The 26,354-nt window shown below is 50.8% G+C and overlaps 1 protein-coding gene across 1 annotated transcript; it reads right to left on the bottom strand.

The window, feature by feature from the left end:
• Positions 1 to 4,145: 4,145 nt before the first annotated feature.
• On the bottom strand, positions 4,146 to 25,354 carry TMPRSS3 (transmembrane serine protease 3). Its single transcript, XM_032630842.1, has 13 exons — positions 25,275 to 25,354; positions 23,769 to 23,907; positions 18,523 to 18,633; positions 17,543 to 17,659; positions 17,023 to 17,146; positions 14,146 to 14,271; positions 12,869 to 12,912; positions 12,204 to 12,369; positions 11,285 to 11,454; positions 9,144 to 9,239; positions 7,898 to 8,040; positions 7,130 to 7,282; positions 4,146 to 4,236 (listed from the first exon to the last, which is right to left on the bottom strand). Exons 1-13 carry the CDS (start codon positions 25,293 to 25,295, stop codon positions 4,219 to 4,221), a joined length of 1,428 nt encoding a protein of 475 aa, XP_032486733.1. The 5' UTR covers positions 25,296 to 25,354; the 3' UTR covers positions 4,146 to 4,218.
• Between the last annotated feature and the right edge of the window lie 1,000 nt (positions 25,355 to 26,354).

Consider the following 26,354-nt stretch of genomic DNA (forward strand, 5'->3'; position numbering starts at 1 on the left):
GCTACTCTTTGTTGCAGTGCGCGGGCTTCTCATCGCGGTGGCTTCTCTTGTTACGGAGCACAGGTTCTAGGCGCGTGGGCTCCAGTACTTGTGGTGCACGGGCTTAGTTGCTCCGCGGCATGTGGGATCTTCCCGGACCAGGGATCGAACCTGTGTCCCCTGCATTGGCAGGCGGATTCTTAACCACTGCGCCACCTGGGAAGCCCCGGACCAATTTTTAATACTCTGTTTCCAAGCTTTCTATACTATTGTTAGGTCTTCTGCAATTCTTATAAACATATTTAAATACAGCCATATCAAATACTAAAGTACCAGAAAGAGAGGGAGAGAGAAAGAGACAGAGAAAGAGAGAGACAGAGAGAGGGAGAGGAGCTGTTTCCCAGCCACTGTCCTGGATGTCTGGGCGCAGGTGAGGCTCCCTCATTTACTACCTCGGGACACGGATGCCCCACAGCTGCTTCTTCAGGTCTGAGCCGTCAGGGGAGGCAGCCCACCTCATCTATGGTGTGTTCCTCTGGCTGTGGCTGGCCTGCAGGTTAGGGATGCTCCAGCCATGGCCTTCTCTCCCAGCGCCTGCTGTGGCCTGGCTGCCAGGTGTGAGGTAGGTGTCAAGTTGTTGTAGCCACAGGAGAAAAGGAACAAGATGACAAACCGCTTTACTCGAGAACCTTAAGCCAGCAAACGGCTCCGTGGGAACCAAACGTTTCTAGAGGACAAAGTCGATCACGACTTTGAATCACTACTGCATCTCAGATGGGTTCGAACTGGTGGCACAAAGTCCCTTTGGACTCAAATGTGAAAGAATGTAGCTTTGCAATTAGTCAATTGCTTTAATTCCTGCTGGTATGATGTACCCCACTGGCCCGACCTGTGGTCTTGGGAAAATCTCGTCACTTTCACAAGTCGGTTTCCTCACCTGTGACTGGAACTAGTGGCAAAACCCTGTGTCGTAGGGGTGCTGTAACAATGAAGCTAGTAAGCGTAGGGAACAGGTTTAGAACAGGGTCAGGACCCAGCACACACCGAGTAACTCCCCACCATTAGTATTATCCAGGACCCTTTGAAAGATGTAAGACAGCAAGTCTTTCCCAACAAGCTAGCAGAAGGAAACCACAACAGGCTAAAGTGCATTGACCCCAAAGTCAAGTTTTCAAAACTGAGATGATCACATAGGAAACCTTTCAACTTTTCATAGCTTGGCTCTTCAATACCTGAGTTACCACTACTTTCTTTTTTTTTTTTAATTGGAGTATTATTTTATGTATCACAGGGTAAATTTAGTGAAGTTATATGGGTTTATTTAAACTAACAAATGATTATGTGCCATGATACCATTATAGACTGAACTCTGAAGAACTTGATTTCCTATTCTTTTCTCCTATAGAACATTGTTTTTTTTATTGAAGTATAGCAGACGTACAATGTTAGGTTCGTTTCAGGTGTACAACAGAGTGATTCGACATTTAAATACATTATGAAACAATCACTGGGATAGGTCTAGTTAGCATCTGTCCCCATACAAACTTATTACTGTATTATTGACTATATTTGTGATGTACGTTACATCCCCATATGCCTTATTTATTTTACAACTGGAACTCTGTACCCGTTAATCTCCTTCCCCCATTTCACCCAACCCTCACCTCCCTCCCCTCTGGCAACCACCCATGTGTTCTCTGTATCTATGAGTCTTTTTCTGTTTTGTTATGTTGGCTCATTTGTTTTGTTTTTTAGATTCCACGTGTAAGTGAAATATTTCTTTCATTTTTGTGTTTGTCTTTCTCTGTCTGACTTATTTTACTTAGCATAATATCCTCAGGGTCCACTCAAGTTGTCACAAATGGCAAGATTCCATTCTTTTTTATGGCTGAATAATATTCCATTGTATATATACACAACACCTTCTTTATACATTCATCTGCTGATGGACACATAAGTTGCTTCCATATCTTGGCTATTGTAAACAATGCTGCAACGAACACAGGAGTGCATATATTTTTTCCAATTAGTGTTTTTGTTTTCTTTGGGTAAATACCCAGAAGCAGAATTGCTGGATGAAATGGTAGTTCTATCTTTAATTTTTTGAGGAACCTCCATACTGTTTTCCATAGTGGCTGCACCAATTTACATTCCCACCAACAGTGCACAAGGGTTCCCCTTTCTCCACACCCTCACCAACATTTGTTATTTGTGTTCTTTTTGATAATAGCCATTCTGACAGGTGTGAGGTAATACCTCATGATGGTTTTGATTTGCATTTTCCTGGTGATTATTGATGTTGAACATCTTTTCATGTGTCTGTCCACCATCTCTATGTCTTCTTTGGAAAAAATGTCTATTCAGGTCCTACGCCCACTTTTAAAATTGGATTGTTTGGTTTTTGGCTATTGAGTTGTATGAGTTCTTTATATTTTTTGGATATTAACCCCTTATTGGATATACCATTTGCAAATATCTTCTCCAATTCAGTAGGCAGACTTTTCGTTTTATTGATGGTTTTGTTCACTGTGCAAAATGTTTTTTTAGTATGATATAGTCCTATTTGTTTATTTTTGTTTTTCTTGCCCTTGCCTGAGGAGACAGATCTAAAAAATAATACTAATACCAGTGTCAAAGATTTTACTGCCTATGTTTTCTTCTACAAATTTTGTGGTTTCAGGTCTTACATTTAAGTCTTTAATCCATGTTGAGTTTACTTTTGTGCATGGTATAACAAAGTAGGCCAGTTTCATTCTTTTGCATGTAGCTGAAGAGATTGTCTTTTCCTCCATTGTATATTCTTGCCTCCTTTGGTGTAGATTAATTGCCTATATAAGTGTGGGTTTATTTCTGGGCTCTCTATCCTGTTCCATTAATCTGTGTGTCTGTTTTTGTGCCAGTACCATACTGTTTTGATGACTGAAACTTTGTAGGATAGTTTGCTATCAGGAGAGTGATACCTCCAGCTTTGTTCCTCTTTCTCAAGATGCTTTGGTGAGCTACCACTGCTTTCAAAGAGAGCTGGGCAGACACACTTAAAATAAAAATGGTCTTGTCACTTCTGACATGTACAGAGATCTGTGCAGTGACTATGATACAGTGAGGTGCATCCAAATGAGGTTTGCCCTTAGTTCTCCCTCCCTATCTTCCCCATCCCCTTCTCACACATGGAGGCTTCCTGGAGCCGGCCCTTCCCCGGGTACCTGGACCCATCTCTGAGCTCTCTGAAACTCACCCATCTTTCCCACTGTTAACTCAGGCAAAGCAACGGATTCATATTCTGATGAAGTCATTTGTGATAAAGCAGCACTGGACAGTGATTACTTACCAGGTAACCTTCCTCTGTTATGTGTGTGTTATGCGGACTGCAGAAGGTGTGTGGGTACAGAAAGGGGTCTCTAATCCTGCAGCTGCTTGGGAGATGAATGGGCTCATACAGAGAGGTAGGGAAACCTCTGGCCTCTTAACGACTTGAGACTGTCTAGTCTGCCTCAGTACCGTTGTGTGAGGTTTAGATGGCTTTGACTTAGTACTTTCTTTTCTTACTCTGCTTCTGAGCACGGTGATGTAATAGCAGATAATTCTGATCTGCCGAGAAACCCGTTCTAACAGAAAATACAAAACCCACGATGGATATAGAAGAGATCAAATTAATTAAGCCTCTTGAATTAAGCTTATACGAGCAGTCAGGATTCATTCAGACAAGCTCGGAGGGATGAATGCACTAAGAATGGGGACATCCTCTGGAAGCAAGAGACAATGATACATCAAGCACCAAAGGCTACAAAAAATACCAGAAATAAACCTCAAACTATGATCTTAAGTTCCCACATGTCAAAGGAGATCCTGGTAGAAAATTGGTTAGGTTCTGGTGCCCGGATAAAAAGGTGCAGACAGCTGCAGCTGCACTGACCACACTCCTGCAGGTCCAGGCTGCCGTGTCTTTGTTGAGGGGCTAAGGTGTGGATCGCTTTGCAGGGGATGAAACCAGATGGACAAGGAAACTGTAGCACTTCGGAGGCATTCCTGCTTCTGTTCTTAGTGAAGATCAGAAAGGAGGTTCGGGGTCATTTTAGTCCAATGTCCCTCTGGCTTGTTAGAGGTGATAGAAGAAAATTGCTCTAGATGTAGAGGAACGAAAAGATGCTCCTTCTTTTGGCTCTGCTGTTACAATCCATGGAAGGACAGGGATGTCTCCGTCTTGGCCGGAACTCAAGGTGGTAACCTGCCTCTTTCTCTTCAAGTTTTCAGGTCCCTCTAGAAATGAAAACATAGGTATTATCTTTTTCAGCGCTTCAAGCCATCTCTCTAATATTAAGATGGAGTGAGCACCTGACTGCACCCTGAGTGGAGCGTCAGCTGTTCACGACTGATGGGGACAAAGTTGGCCTCTGTTCCATGCGGATCCCGGGTAAGTGTGAAATAGCTCCCCTTCCCTGTGTCACACCTCCAACCTGCCACACCCCCGCCGTCTCCGTCATCAACCTGCGACTATTCCATCGTTTCCAGCTCTTAGTATCAGTGTTCCTGTGTCTCTCTTTGAGTTGCAACGATTTCGTTTTAAGCGTCCAGCAGAGAGAGAAAACTACTGGATGAAAATGAAGGTGACGCAGCAAGCTTTCGCATCAGCTAAAAAATGGGGTGATTCCCCTCGAGGTGTGAGAGCTATTGGAAGGCCCTCACATCAAGGTTCAAAAGAAACAACTAAAAATGCAGGCCCGGGGCTTCCCTGGTGGCGCAGTGGTTGAGAGGCCGCCTGTCGATGCAGGGGACACGGGTTCGTGCCCCGGTCCGGGAAGATCCCCGGCGGCTGGGCCCGTGAGCCATGGCCGTTGAGCCTGCGCGTCCGGAGCCTGTGCTCCGCAGAGGGAGAGGCCACAACAGTGAGAGGCCCGCATACCACAAAAAATAAATTAAAATGCAGGCCCGCTGGAAAACTCTCATGGGAGGGAAGCCTCTTCTGGGTCGTCCCAGAGACGTTTGAAGAGAGGCATGACTCACACAGGCCTTCAGATGCCAGAGGCTGCCGTGGCTGAGATGCTCTCCCAGGCCTCAGGGGAGCCATCCACCTACATCCAGAAGAACCTGCTTCTCGAGCTCTGGGAGGAAGAGGAGCCCTTTCTAAAATCCCCCCACGTCCTCAGAGTGTGCCCCGGAGACCCCTGCCTCAGAATTGCCAGGGCGTCCGATCAGACCCTCTGGACCCCCAACGCTAGCGAGCAGCCAGGAGGAGTGCTCTGCGGCCCCGCTTGGAGATCCATCACTGAGCTTTGCAGGGTGGGGGGCTGGGCTCACGGAGCTGGTTAGACTCACGCCCTGCCCTTATTAGCCTCGGCGGGGGGCTTATGTGGGTCCCCTCACCTCTAATATGGGAATGGTCCTAGGGCCCCACAGCCAGGGCGGTGCTGGGAGGAAATGGGCTGAGAGGTCAGGACCCCTCTGTCAGAACCTCCCAGACTGATTTTGGAACCTGGTCCTCCCCACCAGCTCAGGACTGGGCCGGACATCTTCAACCTACCCTTGCAGAAAGCCTGGTCACATGGACCCTCTGAGCCTGGGAGCAGCGTCGTGGAGCTGCACCTCCGAGGCTCCCTGGGCGAAATCACAGGGTCCTCCACTCCCTACGCCCACGTGACACCCCCACCCCCCCCGGCCCACATGACCCTCATCCCCTCTCAATCCTGCTCACGGGCTGTCTGCAGCCATGCAGCAAGGAGGCTGCTCTTTCAAATGTCTGTTTTCTGAGGGGGTGAGGGATTTGGGCTGAATTGGGGGCTGAAGAGCATTGCACAGCCCTCAGCGCTGGGCCAGGCGGTCAGCTAACAGCAAAATGAGCCCCAGCAGAAGTCCCCGGCAGGCCTATCTCCTAGCCTTGCCCTGCAATGGGCTGGCACGATATGCCTGCAGAGAACACACAGCTATACGACAGCAGGGCTGGAATTCCAGCCAGGCCCAGTCCTGGGGCCTCAGCCCTGCTCGTAGCTCCTGATTTAAGGCAAATATTCAAGGAGGAAGAAGTGGAAATTAACACCAAGGCACATGAGGAGTTTGGTCCTTCTTAGCCAAATGCTTTAAATTAAAAGGAGCATTTTAAAGGTCTTGATCTACCAGGACAGAAAGCAGATTACTGGTCACTGGAGTCTGGGGGACAGGGAACAGGGAGCGACTGCTTAATGAAGTCTTATTTCCAGAAAATGAAAATATTCTGAAACTAGGTAGAGACGGCAGCAGCCCAACATTGTGAATGGGCTAAATGCCCCCAGATTTTCACTTTAGAATGGTCAGTTTCACTCTGTGTAAATTTTGCCTCAAAAAAACCCAACGAAAACAACAACAAAATACACCAAAAAAAAAAACAAAGTTCTTTGAAATTGGTCCAAGGCCTGACGTGGGACTCAGAGCCGGTGATCAGGTCCGCAAACATCTGCTGCGCGCCCATGGGGTGGAAGGCCAGGCTGTCCAGGCTCTCGCTCCCTAGGTGGGTGTCTCCCCCTGTCTTCTAAGCCATTGCACTGGGGCCTGGAGTAGGCTGGGGCATTCCTTGTCCCTGGGCGTCCCATTCTTCCTCCCGCCATCACCAGGGCTCCCCCTGCCAGCCCTGGTCTTGCCAAGCCAGCCTCACTGACCCATCTCCCTCCTCCAGCACCACCCCCAACCGCCCACAGGGAGGCCCCCCCAAAGCACAGAACCGCCCAGACCCCTCCTGATTGGAGACTCTCCATGCCACCCTGGCTCCTGGCAAGGTCCAAACTCCCCAGTGGGCATTCGGGGCCTCCGGTCCAGACCATCCCCCGCCTGTCTCCATACCCACACGTGCCCACCTGGCTGGTTCCCGTCCCCCAGGGCTCTTCCTCGGCTGCCCCTCCTCCTTTCCCCAGTTGGTGGAAGCACGTTTCCTTCCCGTCCCAGCAACACTGGCCCTGTGTGTGCCCACCCGCCATGCCCACCCCGCCAGGGCCTTGTCTGTGGGATTAGCCCTGCTCGGTCTAACGCCCAGAAGCACAAAGTCACTGCTTGACAAATCGATAACTGATTGGTCACTTCCTGGCTCCGGACAGCAGGACTGGGGTCCCACAGAAGGGATGCCAGAGGTGGACTGACTGACCGGCACCAGCATGAGATTCCAGGGCAGGGGCGGCGCTGCACCCACCTCCATCTGCTCGTGAATCCAGTCCAGGAAGGAGGTGATGCGGGTGTAGACTCCGGGCTTGTTCACCGCGGCACAGCCAATGCCGAAGCTTGTGGCTCCCACCAACTTCCACACCCTCCTCTCTTGACACACCAGGGGCCCCCCGCTGTCTCCCTAGATGACAAGGAAAGAGCAAAGGGCACACAACAGGCACTGCCACGGTGTGTCCCTTGTCCTGGTGGCAGGATCCCCCCCTTCACTCTATCACAAAATACAGCACGAAGATGGCTCTGCGTTCACTCCCCAGTCCTTCTGGAACTGACTTGTACCCCTAATAGTGGGGTCCTTATCCTTTGGGGACGGTCCCCCTCCAGCCGTCTCCCTGCCAGATCTCGGTACCCTGAACCCACGAAGGTCAAGGCAGCTGGGGAAACAGAGGGATGCTCCAGAGGGAGGGTCTGCCTGGCCAGGGGCTTCGGCTGGACCAGGCAGTGTTGGAGTCTCGCCCACTGTAGCTTTGCAGACTGGATTCCCTGGTTCCCGCCTGCCCTCTGCCCCTTTGGTCCCTCTGCAAACTCCGAGACCCTTCCCACTGCCCAGCACCCAGGCAGAGGGGAGCGTTGGGTAAACACTGATATCCTGAGCAAACTTCTTCCCACGCCCTGTAAATTTGCTTTTCAGTCAGTCACAGGGACATGCTGGTGGTGGCCTCTCCCGCAGGCTGGGTTGCCACAGCAGAGCCTCGCCTTGCTTGCAGCGTGGCCCCCAGGGGTCACCAGGGGCCCCTACCTGGCAGCTGTCCACACCGCCTTTCAGGTAGCCAGCACAGATCATGGAGGGGGAGATGATGCCACCGTACACGTCCCTGTGGTTGCAGATCTTGTTGGAGATCAGAGGCACAGCCGCATGGTTGAGGACCGGGGAGGCATCGCCTGGGTCAGAGCAGGGGGTTGTTCGTGTGGTGCGGGGGGCCCCCACCAGGAACTCAGGGGGCCTGCATGCGGGTGGGGAAGCCTGGAGGTGGATGGCCTTAGAGCTCTGCCCCCTGGGGAGTCTGCTGGGGGACCCCGCTGCTTCATGTCAGGGCCACTCACTTCCCTAAGGTCACCAATGTGGGAGGACGGGGGGCAAATGTAGCCAACAGGGCCCCCCCCACCCCCGCCCCGCCAGAGCCTGTCCTGGGCCAAGCACTTGACCTATACCAGTCTGTTTAGTTCCCAAAATAACCCAGATGACAGCAGGGAAACTAAGGCACGCGAAGATCCCACTCACAGCTTTGGGGTGGAACCTCGGGGTGGTCAGCAGAAACTTGTACTCCCAAAGGCATCCACATCCCAACCCCTGGAACCAGGGACCGTGTCACCTTCTAAAAGGGACTTTGCAGATGTGATAAGACCTTGAGATGGGGACACGATGCCGGGCTCTCTGGGTGGACCTTAAGTGTAATCACAAGGGTCCTTCAAAGGGTCAGAGAAGGAGATGTGATGATAGGAGAAGCGGAGGTCAGTGAGGAGAGAGATTGGAAGATGCTGTGCTGCTGGCTTGAAGGTGGAGGTGAGGGCAGAAGCAAGAGATGCAGGGGCCCTAGAGGCTGGAACACGTGGGAACAGATCCTCCCCCAGAGCCTCTGGGAGGATCACAGCCTTCCTGACACACTGATTTATGACTTCCGATCCCCGTAACTGTGAGGCAACACACGTGCATTGCTTTAGGCCAGTAAATTTGGGGTCATTTGTTACAGCAGCGACAAGAAACTAACACATCTGTGGTGGGTCAGCCTCACCACCCACCCAAACAGATCGACACCCTCTAATTTCACCTGCTTATAAACTGTGACCTTCACGTATTACAGGCTCACCACAGGGCACACCCGCCTCCCATTCCTCTCATGTCTCAGTGGCCGGCTGGGGGTCTGCGCTACACCCCGACCGGGACACGTGGGTGGGGACATTACACTGGGAGCCTGGGGAGCAGGCCCACAGCCCTCTCGGTTCTAGGCACCCTGGACTCAGAATCTTGATTTCAGAACACTGACCTCCATCCTCTGTGGCCCCCCAGCCTGACGTCCAACACATTTTCCCATCAGGAAAGTGCTCTTCGGAGTTGGGCAGACAGACTGGCTGGATCATCTCTGTTTGGAGAGGAAACAAGAGCTTTCAAGCCTGTGGCAGCTGTGGTCTGAGAAAACCGTCTTCTCAGTGCCTACCGCTCTGGCAGCTCAAGCCAGCTCCCAGAGAAAGGCCAGGTCCCTGGTCGTTTGGAAGCTATTTGCTCAGAGTAGGGACCCCTTGCCCACCAGAGCCCTGAAACTTTAAAACAACCCGAGACCGTGGCAACATGAGGGAGTCTAGACTAGGGGTCAGCATATTTTCTATAAAAAGCCAAATAGGGCTTCCCTGGTGGCGCAGTGGTTGAGAGTCCGCCTGCCGATGCAGGGGACGCGGGTTCGTGCCCCGGTCCAGGAAGATCCCTCATGCCGTGGAGCGGCTGGGCCCGTGAGCCATGGCCGCTGAGCCTGCGCGTCCGGAGCCTGTGCTCCGCAACGGGAGAGGCCACAACAGTGAGAGGCCCGCGTACCGCAAAAAAGAAAAGAAAAGCCAAATACTTTATATTTTAGGCTTGGCAGGCCACGTGGTCTCTGTTTCAACCCTCACCTCTGCCACAGTAGCATGAAAGCAGCCACGGGCCGTGGTGAACAAATGGGCCAGGCTGTGGGCCGATAAAACTTTATTTACAAAAGTAGGCAAAGGGTCAGATTCAGCCCATGGGCCAAAGCCTGCCTGCTCTCGTTCTAGACCATGGGCACGCTGCTTTATGGCCCAACAGTGTGTGAATATTCCCATCCTTCCTGACATATCTGGAGGCGATGAGCCTGCCTGTCCACCTGGGCTGTGTCACGTAAGCCCTCCACCAAAGACTGTCACGGGGCCTTCGTGTGCCCGTATTCTGAGACACGCTAAGCTTTTGGGGTAGGACAATAATGGAAAGGTAGAGAAGGGGTAAGGGCACTCATTTTAATTTTTGTCAAAGTGCAAGTGCTGGCACCTCATTTTTGTATAACCAAGGGTCATTAATCATAATTAACAAACACACACCACCTTTACAATTTCTCTTTGTTTCTCTAGAAATATTTGTTTCCAAGTGTGATGCGTGGAGAATTCTGTGTGCTATGTGCTAAACACACTGTCGGTTCTGCCAGGTCCGACCTGCTGCTGGTCCTGAGCCAGGCTTCTGCTCCAACCAGGGGCCTTGTTTATTATACTCTGCTGCTCTCTGAGCTGCTCTAAGCCTTGGGAAGCAGAGGAGGGCTTTTACTTATTTAGGAGCAGGCTCATATGCTTTGTTGCATCTGTAACATCTTGGAAAGTTCTGTCCCGTGTGGCTTTTCTGGTGTTTTTGAAACCTCCGGGAGTCAGGACTTGACATTTCTGTGGAGAAACAGAGCCTCTGAACTCAGCAGCTGGTTGGGAGAGAACGTTTCTGAGTATTTCCAGGAGCTGGAGATTCCCAGTGTCTTCTGACTTATAAAGAAAGGGCTGCAGGGAAGATCCCACCACAAGCAGCTGGCTGGCCTGGGAGGCCCTCTCTTTCTCAGCCAAGATTGAGACACCAGGCAGATGGGTGGGGACCTCACCACGATAAGCACGAAACAAGAAAAAGCTCTTTGTTGCCATGTGCCTGAGACCCCCTTCTACCACCCACAGGCACCGGGTGGTCTGGCCTGGGGAAGTCCCTTTAATCTCCAGGTGGTACCAGCAGAAAGGAAGTAGCACAAGTGAGGGCCCCAGCGGCCCCAGCCAAACCAAGTTGACCAAAGTAGAACCACACAGGCTCTGAAATCAAAAAATCATCAGAACCACAGCCCACAAAAGCAGGCCAGGACCTGCATAGTGAACCTGAACAGGGTGACAGTCTGCTAAAATTGAAGATGTACGTCTCCTAACACGATGGCCCAGGTGACCGAAATATGACTGAAAATTTCTTATCATACCAAGAGCCAGGAAAATCACAACTTTAAGACGAAGAGACAGTCAACTGAGGCCAGCGCGGGAATGAATCACATATTGGAATTATCTGGCGAGATTGTAAGGCAGCCTTCATCACCATGCTTCAACAAGCAATTCAAATTCTCTCGAAACAAAGGATAGCAACAAAATGACAGAGACCCAGACGTACCATTGAAAGTGACAGGCCCGGCCAGCTTCATGAGGGCGATGTCATTGCCCAACCTCTTTGGCTTGTACTTGCTGTGGTAGATGATTTTTTCCACCAGATGGGAGGGGGCTGGACTGTCCAGCAGGGAAACGAGGCCCACCTGGATGGTCCATGACTTGGGGAGGTAGAGACTAAAATGAGAAAGCCCCAAGCACGTTAACCCACGGACCCCTCAGGTGTCCCAAGAGCCGGTGCTAAGGAGATGCCAGCAGACGTCCCCCCCACCAAGCCCTGCAGAAGCACAGACCCACCCCGTGCATTTCCTAGACAGGCCTTGCTCTTTGCACCTCTGGGCATTTGAGAAGTGAGCTGAACCTTGCTCCCCGTGACAGTCCATCAGGGTCTATTCTCCATCAGAAACCGAAGTAGAGGGAGGTGGAAACAACGGGGACGATTGCCCCTGTGTTTGGAAGTATTTTCTGTGGTTTTCTTCCAAGCCAGCCCCCTGGAGAGAGACTCAAGGAGGGGTGGCTCTGGGGAGACCCCTGCCTACCCTGCACCCTCCCTCTCCCTCTCGGCCACAGCATGGTCCACTGTGATGAGCTACAGGGAGGCCTAGGGCCTTTAGGTTGCTGGGTTCCCTCCTGTGAGAGCTTCCTTCCTCTTCCTTCTCTCTTTTCTGTAAGAGCTGCGGGCCAGAGATCCTTAAAATGAGCCCAGGGTCACCAGTCTCACCCAGCTGATGGAGCTGGATCCACAGTGAAGAAGGAAGGTGTCCCACCCCGTGGACATTACTTTGTGACCATCCGGTCTGTCTTCCTGCTTTCTGGACCTGCCCTGCTGTCGACCACCCAAATCAGCCCTGTCCCAACATGGCCTGGACTGGGATGGGGGTCTGCAGAAGATGAGGACCCCCCGCAAGGAGGTCAGGAGAACTCACTCATAAACACAGTGGGCAGCAGTGACGATCCACACGGGGGTGATGACGGACCCTCCGCACAAGTGGTAGCCCTGGAACTGCAGGCTGGCCTGCCAGGGCCACTGCGCCAGCAAGGACACGTTGCCACCCACGATGCGCGGGCTGGAGCCCGTCCTCAGACCGCAGACTGCAGAAGGAGAGGGAGGGGCAGGGGCGGGAGCTTTGGTGGGAGCACAGGGTGAGGGATGGGGGCGGGGGCAGGTCACCTGTGGCGTGGGACAAGCAGGGTGCTGTAGGGGTGCCGTGGGAAAAGCCCGTCAGGACACAGCGCCAGATACGGCGCCCCCTTGCCAGGAACATAGGGTGCCTGCCCAGGCTGGGGGCGGGCACTAAGCAGCCCGTGCACACTTTTCTGGCAGGAGGGGTGGGGAAGAGAAGGTGCCAGAGAGTCAGGCGATTGGTGCCACCACGGAAGGACAGGACATCGTGCGCCGTGGTCCTGTCTGCTCCTGAGAAGTCGCCCAGGGCTCTCTTCACCAACCTGGCAGATGGGGGTCACAGAGTTCCCACCTGGCCCCTGGGAGGAAGGGACTGCCAACAGAGCGGTCCAAGGAGCGGGGAGGGGGGACAGGAGCCTGTGAGCCAGGGCTTCCTTCCGTTTCTCTCTGCGTTTCTGTAACTCTCACCTGAGCACTTCAAGGTAACCACGTAACCCGAGGTGCATCCCTCCCTAAAGTGGAAAAAGAATGCGTTTAATGATAAATACCCGAGGCCTGTGAACTGAACACTTTTTTATTTTTTTTTACTTAAATCTTGGGGTAAAAGAAAAATAAACTTTACTCCCCTGCTCTTGAATACAGATTACAATTTTAGTCTAGAAAAAAAACCCCACGAGAGTGAGGTCACACAATTCATTCTAAAACACGTGACTACAGTGAGGTATGGTGTGTGTGACCGGGTGTTGAGTATTTCTAGGCTTTGTATAGCTAATGATAAGAAATGTATAATGAGCTATATTATATAAACATACACTGGTGTCATTTGCATGTCAGTTTTGTGGCTCTCCTGCCACAAAGTCCCTGCAGCCTGGGACACATGCATGTCAGAGGAGACCTCCCCCCACCTCCAGAGCTGAGATGTGATTGCCTGGGAAATGACACACACTGTCCCTTGCGTGGGTGGGTGCTCATGTTACAATCCACCCTGGGATCCCTTTGTAGATCCCTTTGTAGGTTTCCTGCCTTTAGAGCCCCAGTCCTGTCACATGGTCATGCAAGAAAAAGCTAGTGTCACCAGACTGCGGTTTTAGGACCCAAGAGATGAGCTGTCCCTGCAGATTTCACGTGGGTTCAGGAGCGACTGTCAATTGTACAATAGGTTGACAGGCAGGTGTTTCCTGGAGCAGAGAACACACTCCTCTCGGGGTTTGGTCCAAGGAGTCAGGAAGAGCACACGGAACGTGGGTTCAGAAAGCCTGACGTACCTCTGTGCACCAGACAGGTGACCCCTGTAAGCTTCAGGTACCTGACTGTCATTTAAGGATACCTCGTTTTACCTCCCTTAGGACTTCTTTGGGGAAACATGTAATACAAATGGTGAACATTAAAGTATTTTGTAAATAAAGAAGGATACGTTTCTTTCTTAATTTCTTTCTTTCTAATATTTTTTCTCCTCCCTCCCTCCCTTCCTTTCCCCTAACACATCAGCAGCGCCCACTGTGTGCACGGTGCGATGCTGTATTTACGACACGCGCATCACGGGACCCCTTTACCATCCTTCCTCCCTCTGTCTGTTGGGCTGTATTTGCCTGGCTTGGGATTAAGTTCTTGTACCCCAGCCTGGTGCGTCCACCCTTCTAACCAAAGCGGCCAAACCTGCACCTTGCACTTGGAGAACACAACCTCATGTACAAGTCCAGCGGATGAGTGGACATAAGTGGACACGGCACCACCTGGCCGCTTACCTCACGTACACCGACTGGTGTAAAGTGGTCACTTTGTCATCTGGCAAGAGGTGATTGATGGAAACGAACTCCTCTCGGAACTGCTCCTCCAGTGAATCCACTCTGATGGTGTCCGAACTCACATAGCTGCAAGCACAATGGAAACACAGACCTGATGTGTGGAATTCACTCTGTAGCAGATCTACCTGGGCTCAAGTCACAAGGATACAGGTATCGTACTGGGAGGGGAGTCATTTTGCAGCCCCAAACCGTCAATGGCTTCCTTCTGCCAACTTAGCAAGGTATTCCAGACCTGGAAGAGTCTGGGGTGACCCTCTCCCCACAGCCCATCCACCCACCATGGGCTCCAGCCACATGCGAGGGAGGACCACTTCCTGACGTAGCTGGGGGGACGCTCCCTGATGCATTGAGCTGAACTGACCTTTGCTTGGCCTGAAGCGAGCCTCAGAGGGAACAGAACACAGAATTGGGTGGAGTATTTTCAGGTGAGCGCCGAAGTGGGGATGCTGAGCGCCCCAGGTACGATAGGCTGGGGGTGGGGGGGGATGAAAGACTTTCCCAGGCTGCCCAGAGCTGGCAGGGCTCCCGTTACAGAGAGATGAGCATGTAGACGGAGAGATTCGGGGGCACCAGGACAAGCCAGTGTTTAAAGGGTCAGGAAACAGGTCTGGAGAATGATGGAAAAGAGGGAATAATATTTTTCAAATCAGGCATCCAAAGAGTCATGAGATGGGAGGTCGTGGAATGAACAAAAGACAGAGTCGCTGGCTTGCTTCGCTCACGAACTCACCAGCTTATCAAGCATGATTTCATCGGGTGATTGTAAACGCTGGGGGATGGCGCGGGCAGCGTACGTGGTGTACAAAGTGCAGCCAGGTTTGAGTTTTGAGAAAAATGTAATCTAGGCAGCAGCAATGACCCTTCCAGCCTCCCCAGGTATTGCTCAACCCGCTGATACGTCAGGCACCAGATGAAAGAGCCGGATGTTACCGAGACGGAGATCCTGATACAGGTGGACTGGGCCACCAGTGGGGCGGTGAGGGTGATGCAAAGGGACCCCCAAAGGCTGCACCTGGAGCCCCATAAATTGTCAAAGTCTCAGTGGTAACAACAACCATGACCACAGACTCTTATAGGGCGTCCCTGCGGTCCAGGCTGGCTTCAAAGCCCCAAGATCACTTGACCCTCACAGCGACCCTTTAAAGCTGGTATTATTATTCACCTTATTTTTGAGGCCTCAGTCATGTGACGGGGCTGCACGTGTGCTGGGATCTGGACCCAGGCAATCTGAGTCGCCAGTCTATCTTTTATTCTTTATCACAGACCTCTGACACAGGACGCTGTAGAGCAGAGGGGATCAAAGGAGGGCTTTCAAGAGAGAAATAGGAAGAATAAACAAGAAAGGATACAGAAGCAAATCTCAGAACTGAAGAAACAGGGAAGAACAGAGCAAGTTTAGAGGGAAGAAAATGGACAAGGTTGAGGGGACAGACTGGAAAATTGCATACTCCAGACTTGCCCTGAGATGGAACGAGGAAGGAGCCTCTCCGCAGATGGCTGGGGTGCAGAGATGCCTGAGCACTGCCGGGAAGGGTTGGGAGAAGGAGAGAGGGGCTGCTGGGTCCCTCTGCAAGACAGAGGGGAGGCCAGGGATTCAGGGCAGGGAGATGGTCCAGGCGGGAGAAGCAGGGGAGGCAGACGGGAAGAAGAAGGGACGCCCCCTAGTGAGTCCAAGGAACGACCTCCTATGGAGCAACAATGCCCAAGGGAAGCTTTCAGCTGTGAGCCGTGGTGGCGGGGTTTGTGTGTGCGTCTGTGTAATTGGCGTGTGTGTGTGACGTGTGCGCGTGGTGTGTGTGGCGTGTGTGTGTTTGTGGTGTGTGTGATGTGGGCTGTGTGTGTGTGGTATGTAAACTTCCTCCTTGCCTATGAGGGGTCAAGTCTACATAATTCCTGAAGGCAATTGTGTGGGTGCTTTTGCTGCTGTCGTTGGGCTTGAAGTGCAGCTGATTTCTGAATCCAGGTTGTCACGGGTGAGAAAGAGGCACATCTCAGGGACACGGGCTGGAGGGCGGGTTTCACTGGCTTTGGAGAAAAGAGTTGAGAATATGATGCATCAGATTTGCAAGTCAGGGCTCCCTGCTCAGAGCGTGGAGGTTTTAACGCCCGTTTCCTCGGGCGCAAACAGGGATGCCCACTTCCTGAGGAGAGTGTGGGTACTCAGAGCCTGCTGGTTTTGAACTCCAAGAATCCGACACAAAGAGGAGCAGAAGCGCAGTCCTGGGCACCCGAGGAAGACAGCAGCTACCAGGGGCCCGAAGGAGGGGCCAGGGGAGGGACGGGGCCGCATCAGGGCCAAAGTGTGTCGCCCCAGTGCAAAAAGTCACATAAGGAACGCAGAACGTTGAAACGTGGAGATTCCGCTGCAATAGTTCTTTCTTCTACCTGTTTCTTTCTTCCACCTGTTGCTAATCAACTGTTTCGAATAACTGGACATTCACTAAATTCCTGACTTTTCGAACTTGGCTCTCTGGGGCTCCTTGGGAAGTGGGACCAAGCTGGGTGGTGTCGGGAAGCTGCCCAAGAGCTGTGGCCTGAGGAACTGGGGGCTCAGTCCTCAGCTCTGAAGCTCTCTATTGAATGTTTGCATCTAGGGTCCTGGCCTGAGATGCCCCCAAACACGCTAGGTCCCATGTGACCTTGAGCAAGTCACTTAGCACGTTGGGACCTTGGTTTGCGCACCTGTGATGTCAGGCATGGCGGGGTTGCCATGGGGGTGTCCAGGTGCCTTGTGTGTGCTCAGCTAAACGGCAGCTGTCTGCCCTCATCGTGATCACTGCTCATGTCCTGCCCACTGCTGGACACTCTCTGAATTACCTTGGAAACCCCAGCTGGGCACAGGCGACAGTAGCGTGGTGACTCTTCCAGTCCTCAGAGCACATGGTCCTCCAGGTGGCAGCCGTGAACACCTGGAGTGCGGCGTTCTGACCGCTCACGCGGACTGACCAACGCACAGGAAGACAGGTCGTTAGTGGCCTGAGGAGCCCTGAGACCCGGCAGAATTTCTCTGCAGCCAGCCTAGACCCTCCCGTGCTGAGTCTGACCTGCCCCTGGTCAGTGCCCCACCCACGCAGGGCGGCCACAGTTCTTATCGTCTGGACCCCTGAGTTCTCTTGGAGCTCTCTTCTGCTTGCTTACAGAGTCTCCCCAACCCAATTTTAGCTCCATGTAAGGACCCTCCCTTAATACCCAGCCCAGGGTCTCCTGGGCTGAATGCCAGTTGGATCCCATGACTTAACAAAGGCGTCGCCTTGGACCCATTTCTCAGATGGGGAAGGTCAGGGTCGGGTTGTACTGACGTCCTCCTGCTTCTGCTTCTGAAAAGGCATGACCTTACCACATCGGTACTCATCTTCCCCGTCTTTGCAGTCTGACACTCCGTCGCATCTAGCCGTCAGCTCAATGCACTTAAAAGACGACCGACACCTGTACTTCCCGGAGCAGTCAAAGTGGACTGAGGAAAGGAGGGAGGGGGTCGGGGAAGGGCTGCTTCAGTGCACAGCACTGACAACCGTGCACCTGCCACGCGGCCTTGAGCTTGCCCAAGCGTCATGAAAGCTGCGTTGAAACGGCACCACTGCCAGCAGCCTGTTTCCCTCAGCCCAGTTTCTGTTCCAGATTCCAGCGGGCGGGGCAGCTGCACCCCACCGTGTCTCCCTAAGTGACCTCAAGCCACAACTCAAGATGAAGTTAGACTCTGGTGACTCAAGGTCCAGAGAGAAAGTGCGTGGCTGTGGCCGACTGGCTAAGCCGGCTGAGCAAGGAGCCTTGAGAGAGGACCCCTGGCCCCCAATCTACCTCCTGTCTTCTCTGACCCTGGGCGAGAAGTGAGGGAACTGTGGACCCCAAAGCCGAGCACGTGGAGAGTTAAACTGATCTGAGATCCGCCTATTTGAAGAGTAAATGCAAAATTGTTCCCTATCAGGGACCATTCAAATGACTCTCTTTCTCAAAAGCCACTTGCACCTTATTTGAAACCCAGCTTGGCCTGGCATGAATGGCCTCCTTGTCTCCTCCACCCGCTCCCACCCCCTCCTGCCTGTGGGTTCAGTTTCATCAGCTGCCTCTGGCCACTTTTAACTGGGCAGAGGCTCCTCGGTGATGAAACCTCCACCACAGCCAAAGGCCCCCGCTGGAGCCCTGGTCGGCTTCACGATCCTGCCGGCAAATAAAGCTCAAATCAGCAAACCCAGAGGGTGTTTGCCTTAGTAATTAGGGCTGTGTGGCGGGCCCGGGTTGGTGTGAGGGGGGAGCCCGTGAAAGTCTAAACGCCTGAACAGGTATTTGAGAACCTACTAAATAATGGATCGTACTCACTGCCCAGACCAATGGCCAGCGCTAATATCAATGCAATTATCCCGATGACAATGATGGGAAAGAACTTCAGTGGCAGCAGAGACAGGATCTGGGCAGCCACCGCGTCGGAATCTAGAAACCAAAAAGCGGGGAGAGCAAAAGGCCACGGAACAGCGAATCTGAATGAAATAAAACAAAATTTAGCTATTCATCCCCCCTGCCCTCAGCGCAAAGAATGTTCCAGCCCAAAGGGAGTTGACTTAGAGAAATGGCCGCCTACCCGGGGGCACGTTCTCTAAAAGTTGAGCCCAAGCTCCCCAACACCAGCCCAGCTCCATCCGTCCTCGGTTAGGGGATGGTGTGATGGATTGAATTGTGTCCCCCAAGAGACAGGTTTATGTTCAAACCCTCAGAACTCAGAATATCATCTTATTTGGAAATAGAGTCTTTACAGAGGTGATCAAGTTAAATCAAGGTCATTAATGTGGGCCTTGATCTAAAATGACTGGTGTCCTTATAAACAGGGGAAATTCAGACACAGAGACAGACACACACAGAGGGAAGATGATGTGAAGAGACACGGGCAGAAGGCCATGTGAAGAGGAAGACAGAGATGGGGGTGATACATCTATAAGCCAAGGAACCCATGATTTATCAGCAAACCCCAACATCTAAGGTGAGGCAAGGAAGGCTTTCCCCTGCAGGTGTCAGAGGGAGCAAGTCCTTGCGGTCACCTTAGTTTCAGACTTCTAGCCTCCAGAGAAAATAGATTCCTGCTGTTTTAGGCCACCGAGTTTGTGATGTCTTGGTGGCCCTAGGAAACTAATACGGAGGGGAGGTAGAACCCCAACTCCCAAGGATGTTTTCCTACAGAGGAAGGCAACATGTAAAACCCAAACAGGGTGCTTTCAGGAGAGAGAGAACTGGGATCTCTGAAAGGGTCACCAGGTGATGTGCGGGTCATTCTCCACCAGTCCTGAGCATAGACACCGAGGGCCTTCATTCCAGACCATCTCTTGGAGGATGCTGGCAGAGCAAACAGCCTTAGAAGACAGAGATGGTGTCCTTCTCCAGAGCAAGGGACAGGTTACTATTTACTGTCTGGCTTAATAAATACCACCTCTTCCTTTGGGACAAAGCTTGTGCAGGTCTGTTTGAAGCCCATTATAAAAGATGTGGATTCCCTCAGCTCAGGGCTCCTCAGCTGTGATGCAGACCCGCTGCGTGTACAGCGTGCACCTGGGCCGCTCCACATTGCTGCTGAGGGACTTGGCAGGCAAGCGTGACCTACTCAAACAGGACGCTCGTGCCACCTGTGCTGTGTGTACACGTGTCCGACCGAAGGGCTGTGTCTTCTGCCAGCATCCGTGGGACTGGGGCAGGCTGACTTGTTAGCTTGCAAGTAGGGTAAAGCCCCAGACCCTTCCCAGTTCTTGCCTATAGAACAAGGCTGATTTGGTAGAAAAGAAGATGTGAAGAGCTTAAGATACTCAAAAGTGCAAGCCTCTCTGGACGACAGGAGGATTTCCACTGCAACGTTTACTCTCAGGAGAACAGGCCATTTCATGCAAATTATCTCATCAATCCTGAAAATACATCTATGCTGAAGCTGTCCTCTCTTATAATTAGGAAGGTTAGAACGTAGGGAGGGGAGGAAGCTTTCCAGGCCTCACATGACGACACAGGACGGAGACTGCCTTGGCCTCTGTTCTCCTGCTCTTGGAGATGTTGGGCCGAGAGTCTCCCGTGGAAGAGCCAAAAAGAGGCTCCCTGTCTGTCTTTGGAAACCCACAACTTCATCCTCTGGCTATAAAGACTGCGATTATAAAATGGTCAGTACCCTTCCCGGTTGCCCAAAACAGAAGTGAATTAGAAAACAAAAATGGAAAAAAGAAAGTGATGAAATGGGAGAAAAGAGTAAACAAGGAAAAAGCAGGAGCAGAAAGGGAAGAATGGGGGGATAGGAGATGCACATCAGACTCTGTGCCGTGAGTGTGGAGCGGGGCGGAGGGACCACCCGCACGGTCCTTGTTTAGCCTTGGATGCAGGAGCGGGCGGCTTGTTCCAGGCTGTACTCTCAACACCTAGAACGGCACTAGCCATTCCACGGTCCTCAGTAAATGTTAGTAGATTGAAGGAATGGATGGTTGGTTTGGGGATGGTTTTGGGATAATGAACGTGGTTTTATCTCAAGGCCAGAGACCAGTTCCTTTCAGGATAACCCATTTAGAGTCAGCAAAGCAGACCCCTCCTCTCCACCTCCCCCGCCTCCGGAAGCCTGCCCCAATCAGTCACTCTCCCTACTGAGATGCCGGCTCTCCAGTCACACTTTAAAACTCAGCAGGAACCCCAGAATGACTTCTCATCATTCTAGCTGTTCAGTATCTAAGAGTGAGGTTTAGGAAGTGAGCCCCAGTTGTAGATCCAAAGAGTGTCCTGCAGTTACAGCCCCTCCTGCAACTACAGCGCCTTTGTATCAGCTCACATTTGCCACTTTACGGCTCCTCGGCCGCGTGCCCTATGGTCCCACTGTGGTCCCCCTCCTCCTTGCCCTGTCTTTGAGGTCATGCTTGGAATAAAAAGCAAAAGGTATAGCATCTCTTCAAAGGAGGAATGCAGATGATAAACAAGCACACACACAAAAAACCTTCAACCCCTCTGGAAACGAAAGAAACACCACAAATTAGACATAATTACATATCACCTTTGCAATGTATTATTATTACTACTACTACTACTATTTCCACTGCAGTCCAAAGTGAAAGGAAATGGATCTCCACTTAACAGCCCATAAGAGTATAAACTGTGTAAACTTTTTGACAGTCAAATTGGAAATATGTACCAAAAAGCTAAAAAATGGATAGAATTTTTGACCTATTAATTCCACTTCTAGGAAGTTATCCTAAAAAGTCATCACAGGGCTTCCCTGGTGGCGCAGTGGTTGAGAGTCTGCCTGCCGATGCGGGGGATACGGGTTCGTGCCCCGGTCTGGGGGAATCCCACGTGCCGCGGAGCGGCTGGGCCCGTGAGCCATGGCCGCTGAGCCTGCGCGTCCGGAGCCTGTTGCTCCGCGGCGGGAGAGGCCACGACAGTGAGAGGCCCACGTACCGCAAAAAAAAAAAAAAAAAAAAAAAAAAAAAAAAAAAAAAAAAGTCATCACAGATGTACACAAATCTCTATGTAAAGGACACTTAAAGGAGCGACCTTGATAATATTGACGCATCACGGACATATGGAAACAGCCTAAGTGACCAACGAAAGGGAGGTGGTGAAATTACAAATGGTACAGAAATATCTAAAATGAGAGAGGAGAGGGGTCGGCAACGTTTTTCTGTGAAGGACCCGATCATAAGTGTTTTAAACTTTATGGGCCATAAGTGGTCCCTGTCACAGCTTCTCAACTCTGCAGCTATGGCCTGAAAGCAGCCAGACAAAATGTGAATAAATGGATATGTCTGTGTGCCAATAAAACTTTATTTAGAAAAACAGACAGCGGGCCAGATTCGGCCCAGGGGCCATAGTTTGCCAAGCCTTAAAGGCTATTTAATTAGTTAATGTCATGGAAAGATGAACATAATATTTTTAAGTTAAAAAAAGTAAGCTTCAAAATCATACAAATAGTACAGGCGGACCTCGTTCTATCGCGCTTTGCCGGTATTGCCGTTTTCATAAATTGAAGTTTTGTAGCAACACCGTGTAGTCAGGTAAAGGCTAGCATTTTTTAGCGATGAAGTTAATTGTTTAACTAAGTTAAAACGTAATTTTTTAATTAGGGTATGTACATTGTTTGGGGGCATAAGGCTATTGCACGCTGAGTAGACTATGCTAGCTAATAAACTTGACTTTCATACGTACGGGGAAACTAAAAAATTATGTGACTCATTTTATTGCAATATTTGCTTATTGCAGTGGTCTGGAACCAAACCCAAAATATCTCTGGGGTCTACCTTCATACTTCACTTCCAAAGAGAAATGCAGATATGTTGATAGGAAAAAGGCAAGAAATAAATTATAAAGTGCTAATAGGTTTACCTCCGAGTAAGAGTAAAATTGTGGCTCATCTTAAAAAAACTTTGATTAACTGTATTTCCTAAATTTCCCTCATAAACAATGCATTGGTTTATTTAAAAGGAAAAGTTTAAAAAAGTTTTTATTCCTTCCCATGACTGGGAATTAGTCATGAAGAAATGATCAAAACTTAGCAGAAAAGAATATGTATAGTGCTATTCATGTTATGATTTATATTATAAAATATTAGAAACAATTATATGTCAAATGATGACCAAAATGGCTATGTAAATTACACACCGACCTGATCCTATAAAAAGGGCATTTAGAAAACCAAAAAGCACATGGAAAAACGCCTGTCTGCACCTGCGCTGCCTGTGAGTGTATACTTATGGTCAAGGACATGGAGAGAATAAAGAAAATGTAAAAACTAGCTAAGTTTGGGTGGTTAGGTAACTGCAGGATGTTTTTTCTTCATTTCCACTGATGCTAATTTTTGAAAAGCATTTGTAAATTGTGTATATTTTCCCTTACTTGAAACCTCTTCTCCCGCCTCCCATCGGTCCACATCAGCTGTCCAGGTGGTTTAAAAGGAATCGTTAGTGCGGCCCCCATGCCATGCTTTCTGGAACCCTAGCCAGGGGCCCCAGATGTCCCTCTGCCCAGCCCCTGGGCTCAGTCTTCCTGACTGCAGCCAGGACCAGGGAGCCACAGCTTCCTGTGACAAGTCCTGATAGGGTCTTTGCCAAAAAGATCCTATCCAGGCATGAAGGAGTCTGCCATTTCTCCAAGCATTTATGACTCATTTCCAAAACCAACTTTCCTTCCTTCAGTTGCTAGGAGCAACTCCGTCACCTGCTGTTGAATTTTAATCTAGGTATCTGATACCGTTAGGGCAACCGGCTTATTTCAAGTTTTCTGGAAGGGCTGGTGACCACTGATTGTCAGGAATTCCTGGAGGGCTCAGAGATTTCCCGGCCAGGATCTGACCCCTAACTCCCAGGGGCAGTTGGAGCCTCGATTTCAGAAAACCTCCATCCAGAGAATACCAACACCTATCTCCAGGGAGTTGGCAAGAGGCCAAACAAAGTGACGGCCCCCCTAATGCCCCTTCTCTCCAGGATTCTGCAAACACGAGGAAGCGGCCTGTGGGTGTGAGGGCTCCTGGGGAGAGATTTCTCCAGGGGAACACTCAGCCACATCCATCATCTATATGGGGGAGGGGAAGCGGGGCAGAAAGGAGACCTGGTGCCACCTACCTGGTGTAACAGGACTTATTTTCAAATCATCAAGGCCGAAAAGCGATCTGAAGGAGAAGGGGGCTTCGGCAGCAGGTGGGTCATTTTCCCCCATGGTGACTATTTCAGGACCTCGGAGACCAGGCTCTACCTCCACCTCCTTCGCAGGAAAGAATAGAGAGCGTTTGCGTCCCTGTTTATAGTTTTAACATCAAACGAATCTTTGTCATGCGAAATCTTTGAAATCTGACAATCCACATAAAGAGCTTTCAGTGCCGATAAATCAAAACTATTTGTCCAGGGAGAACGCATTTTTTTTTTCTGAGCCACAGCAGATAACACAGAAACGTCTAGAGTGAGCGAAACTACGAATGTAATTCTCCCAAACGTATGACTTTCCCATTATTTGTTCAACCAATCTTCAAATCAATTGAATAGTATGTCTCTAGAGATGTGCCCTTTTACCATTTAGAAGTTAGTTACCATTACTTTTCAGAAGATAAATTACTTTCAAACCCTTTCCTTCTCTCTTTTGTCCCACTTAAACTTGACCCTTTGCCCGTGCAGGTGATACACCTACCATACTATAAGAAGTCTGGATACTCACATCATGTCCGTGCCCCCAAAATGCAGATAGCACCAAGGAAGGGACGCTCACCCACAGTATTCGGAGCTTCCCGTAAACACAACCTTTTCCTGGCTCGCACAGGCTTGACCTAATTAAGGATGAAAGTATCCTCGCCCTCTGGGTGCCCAGTCCCCCCCCCTTTACCTCGCAAAGGGAGGAGTGGCTGGGGACTGCGGGCTCGCCCAAAAGCTACACGGGGGATCTGTTTCCTCCAAGAGAATTCCACCTATCGTGATGCCGGACAGGTCAGAAGCCTTTGGAAGTCATTTCCAATAACTCAAAAGAGGGGCAGAGGGAGCAAAGAAACAGTCCAAATGTTCCCGACTAAATTCCAAATCACTCTCCGAGGAATCAGGCGAGAGGACCCCAGGAAGTTGCTTCTGCAACGTGCTAAAACCTAGACTTTCCAACAGCCATATAAACATGGATACTTAGGTCACCCATCGTTATTTTCTCTCCATTTACTTGTAATGTTTGAAATTCAAAAGGGAACTATTAAGCCACTTCAAACAAACTCTGTCTTCATGCCTGTTTCACGTGGTCCTGGGGAAATCTAAGCAAGAGTTATGCACTAAAAATGTTTATTTCGTTTCCATTGCGAGAGTAGCTTCGAAGAGTAGCTTAGGAAACTAATAATCCACATTCAGCCTTTTTTACCTTGATTCTTGCTCGTAACTGCAGCTTACTGTCAGCCTGTGGCAAATTCCACAGCCTGGCTTTAGAACAAGAGTGAGAATCAACGGCAAAATGCTTCCTGAAACGGGGAACCTAGGTAAGGGAGTCCCTTCCCAGCAGGTCATGGTGGGGAGGTTTCACATCCAGAAACGTTGAGAAGTCACCTTTTAGAAGCGGCTTCTCTCCCCTGCGCCTGCCCCACCCCCACCCCCCACTTCACTCACCATTTCTGGAGCCGCCATCATTAAAAGCAGAAATAATTTCCTTTCTCATTATAAAAGCAAGCGTGATGGTAAGCAGGCTGCCAACAGGAGAGTCCAACCGGGAAATATTTCCACCGAGGCGCTCAGCCTTGTCGACTCAATCATCACGCAAATGGCTTGATCACGGGCCCCTGGGTAACCCTACCTGGCAGTGACTATCAAGTAGCCACTGGTGGTTGACTGCAGAGACCAGAGAGGGGAAAATGTGGCTTGCCTTTAATTAGTTAAGTAAGGTAAGCAAACCTTTTCAGAGACTTCTCATAAGAGAGGCTTTGGGACACAGGCACTCCTTTTATTTAAAAGAACAGGCAGGTCCTGCCCACTGCTGAGCAAGGTCACCCAGCAGGGCAGGGAAACTCTTTGGTGGGGCTTTCGAGCCCCCTGTGCGCCCGAGCTCAGGTTTAGACTTGCAGCGCTCTGCAGACAAAAGACAGGGGACCCGCAGCCAGCACTCTACAGAGACACCCTGCCCGCTCCACTCTGTAGAGTCCTCTGCGTCCCAAGAGGCTTCTGCACACAATACGGCTTAAAGATGTGTTATCAGGAAAGCACAGAGCCCTGCTGCTGTGGGCAGGGGACTAGGAAGCCCTTTGGAAGGCCAGGGTGAACGTGAGCTAGATGGGAGTCGTGCATTCACTGATTCAGCAAACACTGATGGGCCGTCTGCCATGAGCCAGCCATCTAGACTCAGAGCAGGTGGCAGAGGGGACAAAGCGCTCACCTGTGGTCTCAGGTGATGACAAACAGTAGGAAGAGATGAGGCCAGGAGAGGTTTAGATAATGATGGGACGGTGTGGTGGAGGAAGGCCTCCAGGAAGGAAGTGATGTCTTAGCAGAGCCCTTGATGATGTGGTAAAGTAGGTCTTGTGAGCCTGATACTAACCAGGATTCTTGGCCTCCTTAACCGATAGAAATTGATAAGAGGCCAGACAAGAAATTCAGGCAAGGCTGTATTGGGGCTCCTGCGGCCACAGGAAGGAGCGAAAGCAAGTAACAGGTTCCCCTGATCGCTCCCCGAGGGGGGCTGAGCAGTTTCTTACA

This window comes from Phocoena sinus, chromosome 4 (assembly GCF_008692025.1).
Source record: "Phocoena sinus isolate mPhoSin1 chromosome 4, mPhoSin1.pri, whole genome shotgun sequence".
NCBI lineage: Eukaryota > Metazoa > Chordata > Mammalia > Artiodactyla > Phocoenidae > Phocoena > Phocoena sinus.

Bases quoted from the DNA above. Each gene is read 5' to 3' on its own strand.
- TMPRSS3 (XM_032630842.1), bottom strand. From the start codon at position 25,295: ATGATGGCGGCTCCAGAAATG. The intron at 17,660-18,522 runs GTGAGTACGATC...TCCTTTCCTCAG, and splicing joins GCTGGCCATTGGTCTGGGCA to TCCACTTTGACTGCTCCGGG. The intron at 11,455-12,203 runs GTGAGTTCTCCT...TTCTCATTTTAG, and splicing joins GCTGCCCACTGTGTTTATGA to TCTCTACCTCCCCAAGTCAT.